Source organism: Anabrus simplex, chromosome 1 (genome assembly GCF_040414725.1).
Source record: "Anabrus simplex isolate iqAnaSimp1 chromosome 1, ASM4041472v1, whole genome shotgun sequence".
NCBI classification, from domain to species: domain Eukaryota; kingdom Metazoa; phylum Arthropoda; class Insecta; order Orthoptera; family Tettigoniidae; genus Anabrus; species Anabrus simplex.
Window position 1 is genome coordinate 1,707,228,525 of NC_090265.1, and position 19,197 is coordinate 1,707,247,721.

The 19,197-nt window shown below is 38.0% G+C and overlaps 1 protein-coding gene across 1 annotated transcript in view; it reads left to right on the forward strand.

Moving 5' to 3' along the window:
* The window catches only part of LOC136858701 (hydroxyacyl-coenzyme A dehydrogenase, mitochondrial), a 78,531-nt gene that overhangs the window by 14,011 nt on the left and 45,323 nt on the right, over positions 1-19,197 (forward strand). Inside the window, exons 2-3 of the mRNA XM_067138439.2 lie at positions 4,460-4,576; positions 14,199-14,357. Coding sequence (XP_066994540.1) covers positions 4,460-4,576; positions 14,199-14,357 — 276 coding nt within the window. The remainder of the gene's footprint in view (positions 1-4,459; positions 4,577-14,198; positions 14,358-19,197) is intronic.

Sequence of the window (19,197 nt, forward strand, 5' to 3'; positions counted from 1 at the left end):
TGATCATATCTTTCTCTAACCTTTTTGTGAGAAGCTTTAAGGTTGCTTTTAGTCTTCTTCCATCGATCTCTAAGATTATCAGGATCTATTGTCTCTGGTAATATGTCATTAAGTAACCAAAGATTAGAGAGCGGCGTGTTAGGAACAAACTTGAACCTGAGAGATGCCGGAGTGAACTTGTGAAACTCATAAACGGCCGAATTTAGAGCAAACGTTAACCAATGCAGGGAGGTGTCCCACCTAGAATGATATTCATGATGAAACGCAATTAAAGCAGATAGAAGATTACGATTGACCCGCTTAGCCAGAGATGGTTGAGGGTAATAAGCAGAAGTTGTTACGTGTGAGATAGACATGTCAAAACAGATTTTGAGGAATAAATTAGACATGAATACCTTAGCATTATCAGAAACTATATATTGACAAGGACCAAAAGAAGCAATGATATTATTCAAACAAGAAGTTGTGGACTGTGGGGTGGCCACCTTAGTCGGAAACAACCATGAAAATCTAGTGAAGCCGTCTACACACACCAGTATGAATTTATTTCTATTCTCCTTAGATTGTGGGGAAAGGTTCGACGTAGTCTATATATATAGACGTTCCACGGGGCGAGACCCTTGATGCGATGACAATAGCCCAAACTTAGTGGACAAGGTGGACTTACTAAGCAAGCAAGATTTACAAGCTTTCACCATTTCTCTAATTTCACCGTCCATACCCTTCCAAATAAACATCTCTCGGATCTTTTCCCGGGTTTTGAAGATGCCTAAATGCTCCCCCGATGGGGTCTCATGATAGTATTTGAAGATCATAGGCACAAGCACAGCTGGAACCACAACTTTCATCTTCTGATCGTGTCTCGAAGGGCAACACAAAACCCCGTTCCTCAATACATAAGGGACGACATGTTCCCCATAAGAAAGGGTTTCCATTATGGGAGCCAGCAGGGGATCTTCAGGTTGATATTTCTCAATATCCTGAAATAGCATAGGGGCATCAGTCAGAATAGCATTGACACATGAAGGTATGGGCGTGGGAAGAGAAGAACTATCTTCCTGTTCACTGGTCTCCACTTCATGTGAAAACATGCGGCTTAGTCCATCAGCCACTACATTTTCAGATCCTCTAATGTGCCTTACATCAAATTGAAATGCAGAAATCCTGATAGCCCAGCAGGCGATGCGTCCAGTACGACGTAGCCTAGCTAACACCCAACTTAAGGCTTGGTTATCCATTTCTAAGTCAAATTTGACATGTTCCAGATAAAGGCGGAACTTCTCTAGGGCAAACAAAACTGCCAAACCCTCAAGTTCACAGTTCGAATATTTGGCTTCTTGAGCCGATAAGGTCCTAGAAGCATAGGCGATGGGCCGCCTTCCGAGTTCCGTTTCCTGAAGAAGGACTGCAGCAACAGCAGATGACGAGGCGTCTGTTTGGACAATGAATTTCTTAGAGAAATCAGGCATGGCTAATACAGGAGCGTTACAAAGAGCTAATTTCAGATCTTCAAAAGCGGCTTGTATAGACGGTCCCCATTCAAATTTGATGCCTTTCCTACGCAATAAGTTCAAGAGCGCTGCTCTGTTAGCAAAGTTAGGAATAAACTTTCTGAAGAAATTCACCATGCCTATGAACCTGGCAATGCCTTTGACGTTCTTACGAGGCTTGAAGTTATGAATAGCCTGTGTTCTGGAATGATCAATGGAAACACCATTGGGCGACACAATGTGCCCTAAAAATGACATAGAAGGTTTAGCAAAAGCTACCTTGGATAATGTCACAGTCAACCCAGCCTTACGAAGGGGATTGAGTACTTCCTTTAGATGATCTAGGTGTTCTTCAAAGGTCTCAGAAAACACGACAACATCATCAAGGTAGTGGTACAGATATTCAAATTTGATATCCGTGAAGACCCTATCTAGCAGTCTAGTAAGAACAGCTGCCCCCGTGGGGAGCCCGAAAGGCACGTGGTTGTACTCATACAGGTTCCAATCCGTGGCGAAAGCCGTTAGATGTTTCAATTCTTCTGTTAGAGGTATCTGGTTATCGGCCTGATTAAGAACGAGGATGGTAAAGAACTTGGCTTTTCGAAACCATGAAAAACAAGAATGAAGATCAGGAAGGGGCACAGATTGTAACACCATCTTACAGTTCAAAGCCCTGTAATCAATCACAGGCTTGAAGCCCCGTTGGGGTTTCGGCACAAGAAAAATGGACGATGAATACGCCAACTTAGAAGGTCGAATAATACCATCCTTAACTTACCAAGGGAGATGTTCAATAAATTTCCAATTTCTCTGAAATAATTTAAGAAAAGGCTAGGAAAACAACAGATAGGGAATCTGCCACCTGGGCGACTGCCCTAAATGCAGATCTTGATTGATTGATTGAACACACCTGCGTGCGTGCTTTGCGGGACATGGCTTCCATGGGGGGATATGCCTAACATATCATTACCCTGGGGATGACTCTGTTAAGAACAGTGCTCATGGTCCCATCTCATTGATACTTACAGATTACAAACCCTTAGTGTTTATGTGAAAGACTGGCAAAACAAAACTGAAAAGTAAAACCTGAAGACTTCCCTTGCCTCTAATGAAATATTTTGAAAGTATAATTAGCTATCCAAGTGCATGTCTCTTTTTCTGTATACTTATGTACACATTGTGTTTAATTCTCAATAATAAACAAAACTTTAGCACTACCTCACTCAGGTGCAATGTTATTTTGAATAATATCAAAATATTTTGCTACCTGTAACAAAGTGCCCCAGTTTTTAATTTTGAAAATCTGGGATCCCCTAATAAACTTGCTTATTTTCGTAAACATCCTTATGAGACTTTCTAAATAACCAACAGAGCACATGAGAGACAGGTGGAGTTTAATAAAAGAACTTTAGCCTACGTTTTGTTGTTTGAGAACAAATAAATGTAAATCAATCTGGTCAAAAATCAAGCAGAGGCCTGATCTTGGTTTTTTTTTTTCCTACCTGTCCTATCTTCCAATTTGTTGGGGTTGGTACTTGATATAGATTTGGCCCAGTTTTACAGCCAGGTGTCTTTCCTGACCCCGACCTTATAATTTACAGTTCTTTGTGAATTAATTGGAACACTACAATAACAAACTTTTTTTTGGCACTTATTCACCTAATAGGCTTACATAAGTTTAATCTTTGCTAACAGCTAATATGTCCTCCTTTCTGTTTTATAAGTTTCTTTACACGATTTGGCATATATAACCATGCTGTAACTAGAGGCTGTTGAACAGTCAAGTTTTGTGAGTCTCCTTTTGCTAATACCCAATGTGTTTTCTTTTGTATTACTGTAACATCAGGGGAGTTCCCTGGTATAAAAATATAAATAAATATAAATATTGAGCTCACTGAAGCATTTCTTTACTTTTTTTAGTATGGCAAGGAACCAAATCTTGCTGAAAAGTTCTGGCACCATCTGAAAGTCTCTTCTGCACCTTGCCAACAACTCTTCTTTCCAGTATTTGAATGTACTGGTTAGATTTCATCATTCCATTGGCTGGTACTAAGGGCCCTGGTCCTTTATGCGTGAAACACCTCCAAAACATCATCTTCAGCTGTCTGTTGCAAATGTGCTGCCCCTGCACTTCAAAATAACTCTCTTTCTGTGTTCCATTGTCCAATCTGGATGACTATGTACCACTAGAGACATTTTCTGTACATTCCTCCTGTTATAAGAGAAGGTGTTTCTTTACAGGTTTGCGGGCTTTCCTTCCAGATACCAGAAATCTATGACAAACATTAGAAATAAATATCATTATGGTTTCGTATTGAAGATACTATACTTGTAGGATGCTAATTAAATTATTATTTAACCACCTATTCAATACATTAAAATTTTTATACAATTAGGAATTCTTAAGGTAACAACGATCAATTTCTAATTGTATAAAAATTCTTAAGGTAACACTGATCAATTCCTAATTGTATAAAAATTTCAAGGTATTCAATAGGTGGTTGAATAATAATTTAATTAGCATCCTACAAACATTAGAAATGCGCATATTCGTTCCACTTTCCCCAATTTGCTAGCCAAGTCCACGGCAATGAGCCTGGGGTTTGAATTGCTTCCTCTTCTGAAGAGAAAACATTCATCAGTTATGTTTTCTAAGAGTTGTATCCATTGAGGACACAAGTATTACAAATTGTACAAGGAAACCTCAAAATTCCTCAAAAGTGCCACACATCGAAATAAATTCACTTTTAACCTAAAACAATTGATGTGTAGATTAATTACCAATAAATAACAGCATGAATAATGCATACAGGGCATGGGGTCTAAGAATTAGCAATGGTTGCAAACCATTTGGAAAATCATGAAAAAAATACCCTGTTCTGATTAATTTGCATAGTACTATAGTTTCATAATTTTGAAATGTCTTATTCTCCTTTTTTACTGCAATGTTAACAATGTGCTATTTACAGGTTTCTGCACAGACTGGACATAATGTGACGTTAGTAGAAGTTAATGAAGAAGCAGTAAAGAAAGCTGAGAAGAGTATTCAAGGCAGTTTGCAGCGAGTTGCTAATAAGATGTATAAGGTAAGCTACCTTATTCATTATTCATTGATAGATGACTAAGCCAATTTTTGGGAAAGTGTGTGATATTATAAATAATATTTCCCACAGAAGGGTTCTTCACAGGTATTGCAGAAGAAAACAAAATTTGTCTTGATCTGATCCATAAACATTAAAACAGAAAGCGGAGTTCTGTGGAGAAAATGGTTTTGACGAAACTTCAATATTAATAGCTACAAGAGACATGGTAAAAATATGTTCCTGAGCATAGTAGGCAATAAGGAGGACAGTATTACTATGATGAATTTTATTGAATAGAGTTATATGGCTTTAGTTTTCCTCCAGTAAGTGTGGCATTTTTAGTGAAGGATGGAAAGAAGCTTGTTGAATGTTTCTCTGAAGGATTATCTCCATAAGATCATACGGTAAAAAACTGAACTAAAGGAGGTATGATCCAAGAAGCAGAACTGGGCAGGACATGTAGCGAGACATAATCCCCAGAAATGGGCAAAGGCAGTAATGTACTGGTATCGGAGAAGAGGACATCCATCGTCTAGGTGGTCAGATATAAACTGTGGACCATTGTGAATGAGAACTTTCAAAGGCGAAAGAATCTAGAAGGACATGGGGGAGGCGTTTGCTCCAAATGGGGACTGATCACGGGCTTGGAGGAGGAGGATATAACATCAAACTCGTTCAGTAAGTGCTAAAGAATTTTAAGTGGGGGGGGGGGGGGGTAATATAATAGAGGTGACAGTAATTGCTTACGCAAACTCTGGTGGCCAGTTTTATAATCCTCAATATCTTCTTCTAAAAAGGCAATGAACTTTGTGTTCTTAGCATAATTAATGAATTAATTTCTCTGTTTGATTTCTGGTCAGTGTCTGTCCAAGTAATTATTCATGAGCAGTGGCTGAATGGCCTAGTAAGTGGTCCTGAGGATTGGCTTGCCAGTTGCTGTGGAATGGGAATGGGTATTTTGTGCCTTGTTTTTGGCAACTATAACCACTCAATCCACTGGCCATTCCTGAACTGTTATGATTAAAACATATGTAGAGACATAGGAACAAGAAGGTGCACACAATGATGGGTCATAATGGAAATGGAAACAAGGATAGTCTCCATATCTTCAGATAGAGGTGCTCTCTTTGCATTGATCCCAGGTCTTCTGTTACCATTGGTTTTCGACAAGCTCGTTTGTGCTTCCCTACTTCATCAGGAGGGCATCGAGAGTTGAGAGGCCGTCTAGATCTTGAGTCTTGATGCGGTAAGTGTAGGATAAGAAGAAAACCAGGTAAACACAGGAAAAGGGAAAATACATAGACGGAAAGTGTGTCCATTTATTGGACATTGGTGAACAAACAGATGGAGATTGTCCTTGTCCTTTTTTTTCCCAATGTTTGTCCTCATTCTCTTTTTATTGTACCCTTTTTCGACCCCAATCTATCGTCATCTATCATTGTCTTTATCCTATCCTGTGTTCGTTTTTATGTTGCCGTCTCTCTGTATGGCTTGATTCGACACGTGTTTGTTCCTTTACATTACTTATATTACAGTTTAAAGTTTACAAATAGTTCCTTCTTCATAGACATTTAACCTTAAGTGCACTAAGCTTCAGACCTATTGAAGTCAGTCCCTCTTCCTTCAGGTCAGGTACTCCTCCGAAATTAATCAACCAGATTTCGAAGGCTTCTTAACATCAGTGGGACTTGAGCCAAAGAAAAGAAAAAAAGTGAATTGGTTAGCATGGTGGGATTAAATGATAGGAATTTGTGTTGATATAAGGTGATGGTGTAGTAATAAATTTTAAGTATTCCCACTAGCTGCAGAGGGGATCAAGCAAAGTACAGATACTGAGTGATACAGGGTGGAACAATACAGTATGGCCAGACTTTTAGGGCACATTCCTCACAAATAGAATACTGTATGTTATATGGACATGGGTCCATACTATGTGAAACTCTTTCTTACATGAAATATTGGATATGCCCTCTGTTAGCATTGATACATGTATCAATCTGTCATCACATTGAGGCCCGGTTTCTTCAACTGTATGTTAAATTTTACTTAACAAAACTAATAATTGTTATTTAACACTTTGTTTAAAAGTGCCCTCTTTCACGAACACATTTCCAACATTTGTTACAAAACAGTTGTTAAAGACAAATTAACACATTTCAGTGAGATTTCTGAACGCGTTTGGCAGTGAGCGTCTTTTGTTTCCTTACATAAAGGGCTCCTAGTGGTGTGTCGAAATAGTATTTTGTCACACAGACACATGGTTGACATTATTATAGGTTATGGTTAGCGGAGACCGATGAGACGTAAACATTTAAATTGAAATAATAAATATGGTAGTTCAACCTATTCAATACAAGTAAATAAGAGATGTAGAGATTACATTCTTATTTAATTAAAAGTGGAAATGGTACCGGTTTTGACCCCAATCTGGGTCAACATCAGCAGATTATAACTCGAAAAACAATGCATAAGAAAGAAAGAAGTTAACGTTCAAGTCCACACAATATCAGTTGAAGAGGCGATATGACGGGGGTAGGCACTGTAAAATTCAGACGAAGTGGAATGTAAGTCACTTAAAAGAAGTAATGCGTAATCTTCCGAGCATCAGCACAGCACACGCAATGTTTGGCACTGTCTCACAATGTTCATGAAAAGCAGAGAACAGTTAAATGAGCCAGACTGCATACACCGTCAGGCACAAAGTCACAACACAATCCAAATATGAAGATCTAAAGTCATGAAGAAGCCGAAGACGAGCATCTCAACCGAAGTAACTTGCAAGCTCCAGAAGATCGGCGCGGTGTTTACAACGTCAAGTGCTGTAGTTTCATATGCTGACGGAGATTGAAGGATAGATTAATGATCAAGTATTTGCTTAGTTCATGAAAATGTACCTATATACTTATATACTTATAATACGATTCAATCTAATTGAATACGTAATTATGATCTTGAAGATTTTTAGAACAGTCGACGTGAAAAAACAATAATGAATAGAAAAAATCTTCAAGATCATAATTACATATTCAGTTATATTGAATCGTACTATAAGTATGTATATATATATATATATATATATATATATATATATATATATATATATATATATATATATAGGTACATTTTCGTGAACTAAGCAAATACTTGATCATTAAACTATCCTTCAATCTCCATCAGCGTATGAAACTACAGCACTTGACGTTGTAAACACCGCACCGATCTTCTGGAGCTTGCAAGTTACTTCGGTTGAGCTGCTCGTCTTCGGCTTCTTCATGACTTTAGATCTTCATATTTGGATTGTGTTGTGACTTTGTGCCTGATGGTGTATGCAGTCTGGCTAATCTCTACATCTCTTATTTACTTGTATTGAATAGGTTGAACTACCATATTTATTATTTCAATTTAACTGTGATACTTTTCAATACAAAACAATTAAATTTTTATCTTTAAAGACGTAAACATGTCAGGTAAGAGGCAACAAAAGCGTTGTGATGAATAAGAGTTTTTATTTCATTTAATTTTAATTTAAAATTTTGCGAATGTGCTTAAAAATGAAAGAACGGACTGTTATATCACAGCATTTGATATAGCCTATTCTTATATTCTTATCACCGGGAAAATGTGATAACTGATGTGTTTTGAATGGTTTTCGGGCATTATTTTATTGCGAGGAAAATAATGTAATGCCTTGTTAATGCTGCAGTGGCAGCAGGAATTCTGTGCAGGATTCTACACACTTTTTCTTGCACTTGTGATTCGTGAACATAGTCGCCTACAATTACATGGGTTTAAGTCAACACGATTTCGTTTTCGAAAAAAATGAGGCCAGATGTCATTACACACAATCTGCTTCGGACAAAGTGGAGGTGGTAGAACAGTAAAAGGTGAACAAATTTTACTTAAAACATGTCAGGTCTGCAACATAATAACTTCTGAAGAATTGATGAATCCCCGATTCCAATGCAAGGCGTATATACTAGGGAGTTGCACCACAGCGGAGCGGAGTGGTGACCAAGTGGTCACCGAACTTGTCTGTGAACCTCGTAGATGTGAATTCGAGTCTCGTCGCAGCTATGATTTTTGCACAAAATAAATTAATATGTCTGCCTCTGTGGTGTAGTGGTTAGTGTGATTAGCTGCCACCCCTGGAGGCCCGGGGTCAATTCCCGGCTCTGCCATGAAATTTGAAAAGAAGTACGAGGGCTGGAACGGGGTCCACTCAGTATGGGAGATCAGCTGATTAGATGTGGGTTCGATACCCACCTCATCCATCCTGGAAGTGGTTTTCCGTGGCTTCCCACTTCTAACTTAAGGCCACGGCCGATTTCTTCCCTCTTCCTTGTCTATCCCTTCCAATCTTCCCATCCCCCAGCAAAGCCCGTGTTTAGCAGAGCAGGTGAGACCGCCTGGGCGAGGTACTGGTCATCCTCCCCAGTTGTATCTCCGACCCAGAGTCTGAAGCTCCAGGACACTGCCCTTGAGGCGGTAGAGGTGGTATCTCTCGCTGAGTCCGAGGGAAAACCGACCCTGGAGGCTAAACAGATAAAAAAGAAGACGACGAGTAAATTAATATTTGAGGGAACGTTAAGATAAAAATTGGAAAAAATATATTATGCAAATTGCAGTACAGTTTATTTTTTACCTGAAATTAATATAGGCCTAAACGTTCTCACAGTTACTGCTGGATCTCTTTGATTTGAGGTAGAAAATTAAGTTCCACTGCAATTTGATTATTCATTTTATTCATATTTTACCTTCACATTCCCTGAAACAGTGATTTCATTTCTATTGAAAAAAGTATGTATATAGCGGAACTCGAACTCACGTCGTCGCGGTTCGCAGAAAAGTACGATGACCACTCGACCACTGCTCCACTTGTCCGCGTTGCAACTCTTCAAGTAGCCTGTATAGGTGTTGCATTAGAATCGGGGGATTCGTACATTTTTCAGAAATTATTAGGTTGCAGATCTGACAAGTTTGAATAAAATGTGTTTGCATTATAGTGTTCTGTGACCTTCATGTGGTCCGAAACGGATCCTGCCTCATGATATTTGTCAACACTTTTGGAAACCCTAACCTATTTTCAATATCGTCCAGTATCGTGTTCATTATGGCTTTGGTAATTAGAAATATATCTTCTGACAACTCTAGAAAGTAGTTATTTCTTAGTATAGGTCACCCTTTGCCTTCTTCAGTTTTAAATAGTCTTCATACAACAGTAAAGCTTCAAACTTACGTCTTCTACATGCCTCCATTTTGAAATTGTAGCAGTTGTTAAGAGGTTTAACACAGGGCTGCTGCCAGGTTAATTTAACACAAGTATTAACAATTTGTTAGAGTTAACAATTCTTGATGAGAAAACCATTTTGTTAAATTACGTGTTAAGTCTCCTCAACAGCAGAGTTAATACTTAACATTCGTTGAACAAACCGGGCCTGAATTCCGTTAGAAAGAGTGGTACTACTAATTACTACACTCTGTATAGACAGGGTCAATGATGATAATCTATTATGGATGTTTCCCATCTATTGATGAGAAAGATAGTGGAAGTGCATAAAGAGATTATATATGTTGATTAAACACTACTGAATTTATGTGCTGACTTAGGGGAAAATGATTAACTTTTGACAATTGATTCTTTGATCATGAAGCTGTCACGACTGACTTTCGAAAGTGGGAGTAACTTTAACAATAGGCTATATCATAGCTGGCTTTGAATTCAGGACTCCAAGAAAAATTCATGAGATTTAAACAGTTCTTCATTCTTAAACCTACTTCTGTCTGATTAACAATGATCTGCATACATGTTATATACTGTACATTATATGATGTCTGTCTGCTGACACATAAAGTTGGGGTAGTTTCTGAATAAGGAGTTAGATAAAATACATAGCTATGATCTGTATCAAGTTCAGGTTGTGTTGAGGTTTAATATAGGGAGCTAAATCAATATGAGCTCCATTGATACATAAGTCAGTGATATAGCAAAGTTAATAATTTTAAAAATAGCATCTTGCCTCTCTTTCAACCAGTCTTATGTATGCCACTCACATGCTGCTATCCAGAACTCATGTCAGTCTCCATAACTTCTCACTGGGCATTTAGAGGATGTTGGAAAGGAAAGAAAAAGGGTTGCAAGGTAAAATGACTGTCACGTAACTAGAAAATAATTAAGTTAATTTACATATTTCCTCCTCCTCCTCCTCCTCCTCCTCCTCCTCCTCCTCCTCCTCCTCCTCCTCCTCCTCCTCCCCCCTTGTATGATTCCTGCCTGATTGGGATATTTATGGAACCTTTCCATCTTCCTTTACCCAGCCACCATTGGTCCCCCTTAACTTGTTCCTATCCAGGTTTCATCTAATTATACTATTCTTGATCGTTTTCAACCATCTTAGTCTGGGTCCTCAACACATCCAAACCATCCAAGTTTATCCCCCTCCATTCTCCAACATTTCTACACCAATTTCCTTCCTGACATCTCATTTCTTACTCTGCCCTTTCTTGTTTTTCCTATGATATTTCTTTAAAATTTCATTTCACTCGCCTGGATTTTATTCTCCTGTCTTTTTGTCGTGTCCAGGTCTACACTTTGTATGTCACTATTGGGCAGTAGTACATCTTATACATCACCTCTTTGCACTTCATTGGTACTTCCTTCCTCCACACCAGGTTTTTCACACTCTGGTAGAGTGCTTTTCCCTGTTGAATCCTTTTATGCCGGGCTGAGTGGCTCAGACGGTTGAGGCGCTGGCCTTCTGGCCCCAACTTGGCAGGTTTGTTCCTGGCCCAGTCCAATGGTATTTGAAGGTGCTCAAATACATCAGTCTTGTGTCGGTAGATTTACTGACATGTAAAAGAACTCCTGGGGGACAAAATTCCGGCACCTCGGCGTCTCTGAAAACCGTAAAAGTAGTTAGTGGGATGTAAAGCAAATAGCATTATTATTAATCCTTTTACTGATCTCCATGTCCAGCCCTGCATCCTGCATCAGTTCACTTCCCAAGTACTTGAAGTTCTCCACAATCTAAAGGTTTTTTCCCTTTATTTTTATAATTCCCTTCCCTTTCTCCTAGTCAGCACCATTGTACTGCTCTTTTCCCTACTGATTTTCTTTCCTTAATTTTCGATCTCGCTCAACATGTCAAGTTCTTGTCCTTCCTCTCTGTTTGCTCCCCACACCATAATTTCACTGCAAACAGCATTCTCTTTAGTTCCCTTCCTTGTCATAGTCCAGTTTCATTCCAAACCACTCAGTCCTTCCCAAATGTCTGGACACTGCTGTAACAATTTCTGTACATTGCTTGCACATATTCTAACATTTTTATTCCAAATCCTTTCTGTTGCATTACTTTCCATACCTTTGCTCTGGATACACTATCGTAAGCCTTTCTTAAATCAAGGAATGTCATCACCATATCTCTTCCACATTCCCAATGTTTTTCCACTAACTGTCTCATACGGAAGATTGCGTGTAGTGTTGATCTTCCATTTCAAAAGTCATACTGCTCTTCTAGTGATTGTCCTTCCACCTTTCTTCTCATTCTCTTTTGCTACTGCCCTTTCAAATGTTTTTGCTACCCGAGATGTGAGTGCAATTCCTCGACAATTCACATATTTTCTTGTCCCCCTTCCTAAATAGAGGTATTATCACTCCTTTGCTCTAGTCATGTGGCACCAATTTTTCTTTCCAAATACATCCAAACAAGCCTATACAGCCATTGTAGATGAATAGGTCGTGCTGCTTTTATAATTTGCACACACAATTCATCCAAACCTGCTGCTTTTCCCACTTTCATTCATTTGACAATTCTTTCCACCTCTTCCATTGTGATTGATTTCACTCTCAGATTCTGTCTCCTCACATTCCACCTCTATCATCTCCTTTACACTCCTCACATTCAGGAGGTCATCAAAGGAATCCTACCTTTTTCTTATCTCCTCTGGTTGTGTTATTCTCTCCCCTTTCTCCCCCTTTCATCTGCTTTGTGTAGACACTTTTCTTTTTTCTTACAATTACATATATCATCCTTTTACCGCTATTCCATGTTCCCGCCTTCTTCTATTATGACTTGGTTTGTCACTCATTTCTCCTTTCCTTTACTTACATTGACCTTAGACTCCCTTTATTCCTGTCAGGCTGAATGGCTCAGACAGTTGAGGCGCTGGCCTTCTGCCCCCGAGTTTGGCAGGTTTGATTCTGGCTTAGTATGGTGGTATTCGAAGATTCTCAAATACGTCAGCCTCGTGTCAGTAATTTACTGGCACATACAGGAACTCCTGCAGGACAAAATTCCACCACCTCGGCGTCTCCAAAATCTGAGAAAGTAGCTAGTGGGACGTAAAACCTGTGGCATTATTATTATTATTGTTATTATTATTATTATTATTATTATTATTATTATTATTATTATTATTATTATTATTATTATTATTGTGTTTTTTCTTTTTTCCTTTTTTTTCCCTACTTATCACCTGTATTTGTATTTTTGTTTTTGTCTCTTCCTCTTTCCTGCATTTATTTAGCACTTTTTCTTATACTACACACTTCCCACATCAAGATTTGAAGATCCGTCAAGGCTCCTCAGTGAGTGTTTATGCCCACTGTTCCAGGGAAGCTGGGAAATGAGCTGAGAATAAATTGATATTAAAGAAGTAGGTGGTAACTGAGACAAGAAGGAACTGAGTGTGTCTCCATGTTGGAGGTTTCACCTTTGAAGCAGTGGACAGCATCATATATCTGGCTCGATTGTAACATCATAAAGTGGAGGTAGATAGAACAAATCACATTAAGGCTCCTGTGAAGTAAAAATTTAAACAGGAAATTTAAACTGTCTCTCTAGAAAACAACTGTCAAACCAGTCATAACTTACGGCAGTGAGTCATGGGTACTGGCTGAGGCTATGGAGAAGAAACTGAATGTCTGGAAATGGGAAATGTTGAGGAAGATATTCGGCCCAGTGAAAGGAGAGACATGGAAGAGTAGAACCAACAGAGAAAAAAGAGCCCTGTAGAAAGAGCCTGAGATGGTAGTCTCTGTCAGAATGGGAATAATGAGATAGGTAGCTAAGACATGTGCAACAAATGGAAGGAGAAAGATATCCAGAGAAGGCTCTAACAGGACATTGTAGTGGTAGAAGAATGAGTGGCTGGCCTAATTTGAAATGGCTGGATGATGTGGAGGCAGACTTTACTATTGGAGTGATGAGATGGCGTAGATGTATAGACAATTGAGTCTACTGGAAATCTGTGCTCATGGAGGCAAAGATCCTCTGCAAGCAAGTATTGATTAGGAGAGAGATTAGGAGAGTGCCCATCTGTGTCAAAATAGCAGTATTTGAAAATGTCAAGATTGTCCTCCTTTTGTTTCCATTACTTTCCTTTTCTCCTCTTTCTGTTGCTCCCTTTTCCTGTGCTGACCTGCCATTATGTTTATCCTATCTATTCTATGGTCTCTGCTGGAAAGAACTCCCATGCGGTATTGCTCTTCAATTTTCCATTAATTCGCTTTCTAAGTATATGAAGTTCTCCAGTATTTTGATATCATTTATCTGACATTTATCATACTTTTTCTTACCTTGCTTCTCTTATCACCATTTGTTGATGTTATGACATTTTCTGCTTGCAGGACAAACCTGAAGATGGTGAAAAATTCATTAAGGAGACTATGGGAAGGATTAGCACGTCGACAAACGCTCAGGAAGCAGTGAAAAACACTGATCTTGTCATTGAGGCCATTGTTGAAAACATGGATGCAAAGCACAAGCTTTTTTCAAGTATTGACTCGGTGGGTATGCAGCATACACACATAATGATTCCTTTTTGCTTGTCTGGGCTCAGGTCAGATACTTTCATGTTATATGTCCAAAAACTAACGTGCTTTCTCATAGCTGTGGTATTTGCTTTAAATAAAGAGAATCATATTAGAAAGATACTTGTAATAATCCATATCAACTGCTGACTGCAATAATTTGGGGAAAAGACAAGGAAGAAGAACATGACTTGTAATAATTGCTGTATAGAAGGACAACTTCATGCCAGGAATGAAAAGTAGCTTACTTCCTAATCACCTCCAGAGTAGGTTCTTGTAGTTCTTCAGATTTTACTTGACTTGGTGCCATCCAGTTCACATAGACTCCTGGTGACTGCACGGATGGAGTGTCTCCAGAGGCTTCTGTTTTTTACAAGACCTTTCAGGTCTACTTTCCCTGTCCATAATTTGCTTTGCAGTACACTATGACAATCTTCTCCAAGTTTTCTAATTTAAATCTGTGGCGTTTGCCTGTTAAAACTAGTTTAAATGTGGTGAACGATCTCTACATCTACGGATGTGACAGGATAGTACTTGAATTTGGAAGCGAGTGTAGGTGTTAAAAAGTCTGGTAGATCCACATTATCAACACCAGCTAAATATTTGTTGATAGCTACCGTGATTTTGTAGCCCGAACTTTAAGGACATGTCTGAAGTTTTCTGGTATTCCGGTTTTTCAAAAAAATGTACGGATTTTGAGTGTGTTTTACGGATGAACAGCGCTTGTTTTCGCGTTGTGGGGTCAAATCAGATTTGCAGGGCTAAGTGACTTAGACGGTTTCATGTTATCCATAATGTCCAGTGAATCACCAAGACGCAACCCCCATGTTTCTGACTTCACGATTGATTCTGGTATGATTTGGAAGTGTGTCTTGAAGTGCCAGTTCCCTTTGAATCGTTTCATTGTTGAAAGAGTACATGGCATTAATTACTTTACATTTTCTTGAAGACTGCCTGTAAAACATTCACAGTAAAAGTCAAAAACATGCATAATAAACCCAAAATTTGAAATGTATGCACTAATCTCAAATGTATGCTACTGTGCATTATGCACTATTATACTTAATTAATCCAATTAACCTTGAAACTTGCATCCTTGTCTGATTTGGAGGTCTCCATAGCAAAAAAAAAAAAAAAAAAAAAAAAGTGCTTTTGCATACAAATCCGTTGTCTACTTATCACACTAGTTGGAGCATTTGAAATAGTTACATTAAAATAGACATAAATAATTCCAATGAAAACTGATTATTCAGCTATTCTATCTGAACATATCTACATTATTATTATTATTATTATTATTATTATTATTATTATTATTATTATTATTATTATTATTATTATTATTATTATTATTATTATATCTACATGTAAAATGTGTTTCTGAAGTTAATTATAATTCACAGATCAAAAATATGCCACAAATTGAATTTGGTTATTTTATCAAGCTCGAGAATATTTGTCACTTTAAGCCCAAGCAGGCCTGAGGGCTTGGCCCGAACCCATGCACACCTGTTCATCACATACAATACCACTGGATGGCACACTGTTCATAAGAATGTTCAGTAGTTCATGTGGTAGTCTTTCTGATCTACCACCAATACTGACTTGTATAGTTAGTGTTACTAAAAGCATACCTGCCAAGTATTCCGGTTTTTCTTTAAAATGTACGGATTTTGAATGTGTTTTACGGATGAACAGTGCTTGTTTTCGCGTTATGGGGTCAAATCAGATTTGCAGGGCAAAGTGACTTAGACAGTTTAGGCGCTGGCCTTCTGACCCCACTTGGCAGGTTCGATCCTGGCTCAATCCGTGGTATTTGAAGGTTTTGAAATACGTCAGCCTCGTGTCGGTAGATTTACTGGCAGGTAAAAGAACTCCTGCGGGACTAAATTCCGGCACCTTGGCGTCTCCGAAAACCTCAAGATTAGTTAGTGGGATGTAAAGCAAATAACAATCTTATTTACAAATCAGATTTGTTTGACTTTCGATAGTAGCTGGTAATTGCAAGTGACTAATCTCATGTTTTAATCCATATTGAAATGTGTTATTTGTAATAACAAAGTTTTAATTCTAATCCACCTGTTCAATACATTATAATGTTGTCACATTTAAAATATCTTCATTAATTGACAAGTTATTTGTGGGACATGTTTCGCTCCCTTACAGAGCATCATCAGCCAGGTCTGAATCTCGAAGAATGGTTATGTTCGTAAACAATGACGTCAGAACTATTGAAACATTTTTTCACAAACTTAAATCTACTCTATTAGAATATCATAAAATACATAAACTTTGATTATGCCTTAATAACATGGGCTTAGTAGGAGATATACATTAAAATTGTGGTAGAATGAGTTATTCCAAAATACTTAAAACATCTTTGAAATAAGTGGAATTCAATCTTAAGAACTAAATTTGAAAGTTTCTTTGTAATGAGATTTGGTAAAAAGTTTTATATCCTTTAAGGATAAGAGTCTATAAAGATTCAAAGATCTCGTCGATTTGATAAATGAACTTTTGACAGGATCAACCAAATCTGAATCTCGAAGAATGTGCTACTGTTGAGAGTGAGAATCTGACAGATGACAACAAATGGGCTCGCTTGGTGAACGTTTATGGAGTTGGTGTTCCCAGAATATCTGGCTAATGCTTTGCTCTGACTCTACTGCACAGCAATGTGTTCAGCTTGGTGAAAAAGAACTAAAATTAGTTTAGGTCCTCAATGTCAAATTAAATTTTGGATTCTTATTTCTGTTTTGAAAACCAGAAGTACTGGTCCATGTAGTAGTTTTCCTCCAGAATTTCTGAAAAAAAAGGAAAGAAAGCAACTCATCTCCATCTGTCCTCTCCAACCTGTAATAGATAACAGCCTGCATACTGTGAACTTGACATAATTTTGTAAATAAGATACATGTTTAGTTTAATTTTGACGGTGACATTCATATTGTGAGCCGCAAGTTTAAAGTGCAGAAAAACACTGTGTAGTGTGTGAACTGTTCCCCCAGTGTTAAGTGAAAACAGATGAGCACTCATCAAGATGTAATTTTGTGTAAATATTTAATTTCAAGAGTGATCATAACATGTATTTGACTTGTATTAGTATTGTTTGTAATCCCTCCCGCGATCCTTGTTCACTATGTCTCAAGACTTTGCGATGCATGCACGTGTTGTTAAAATTTTTCTGCTTTAGGATCTTCTGGATTTCTCTTTTTGGATGTTGGCAGGTATGCTAAGTCATTCAACACATTCCTCAGGTATTTACCATGCCTACCCCATAGGGTTGAAATCAAAGTAATGAACTTGGTATTCCAGAAGGTGGATATCTCAGTTTTCTTACTATCAATGTGGATTTTATTTTATAAACAGGACTGCACTGCTAAACAATACATACTGGTGTAGGTTTTTGTTGACACTGTCAATTAACAACCTTTGATCATTTTCCAGGATATTAGGTCATGTTCACATACGGATATTATCTTCCAGGATATTGGGCCATGTTGACTTAGAGATATCCTGGAAGATGATCAAAGCTTGTCAACAGGACGTGCTGGTACAGAATGACTTGATGATTTACTGTGACTGTTAAGCAACTTATTTTGAAGACATGGATACACGTTTACTGTTTTAACATAGAATGCTCTTCTTGATGTGCAATTTATGGACAACATTAAAGCCAAGCCCACCTATTGCCACTTGAAGCTGTTGGCCAAAGGACGGAAACGCTTGGAAGACTTGCATGTTACCCACCAACCATAGGATAGAGAAGAATAAGAAGGTATAAAGACATTATAATCACAAGGAATTTTTTTTTTTTAATGTTCGGGTTTGATTTATACTATGCTACTGAGAGAGTTGGTCTTACGGTTAGTGGCGCACTGCTGCGAGTTTGCATTCAGGAGATAGTGTGTTCGAACCCCATTGTTGGCAGCTCTGAAGATGGTTTTCCATGGTTTCCCATTTTCAGGCAAATGCTGGGGCTAAACCTTAAGACCATGGCTGTTTCCTTCCCACTCCTAGCCCTTTCCTGTCTCATAGTTGCTATACGACAGTCTGAGTCTACCCTTGGTAGGTGTGCTAGGTACCAACTGATGAGCCCAACCTAGCAGACGGGGCTGAAACGCTGTCAACGAGGAATGAGTTAGCTGGAAAATTTATAATGTCCAATAACGGACCATTTATATTGGTATTGTAAAGCCAATTGTAAACAATAAATAAAAATACTGAGCTCGATATTAAGAAACAGAGTTTTATTTTACTACATTTACATATTAAAAAACTGACACGTTACAGGTTTCATGTTACACTGTCCAAATATGTAGAGTTGAAGTATGCAAGGTAGGATTTAAAATTTCTTGGAAGGGAATGACTGAATTTCCACCAACAGAAGTAAAATTGCTGTTATTCCAGTAAAACATATATTTACATACTTCTAGTTTAATGCTTGATTTTGTACAGCTGTTTCACCTTCTCTGTAGGGTTGCAACTTTACGATATAAGAAATAAGGGACATTTACATAAAAATATAGGATTTTTCACAAAAGTAAGGGACAGTTCATAAATACTTGAAAATCAAATGTTAGGTACCAATTTCAATTAGATTATAGTTTCGTTAACAGAATAAGATTATTATTTAAATTCTTAAAGGAAACTAACTTACACCCTCTTAACAGAACATACAGTACAATGTATTCATTAGGTATGACAAAACATGCAGAAAAAACATTATTAGAACTACCTTATTTTCTCCATCTGTACTTCACATTTGACTTAGCCGACTTCAAAAATTGCACTGTCTAACTGTATCATACCATGGAAC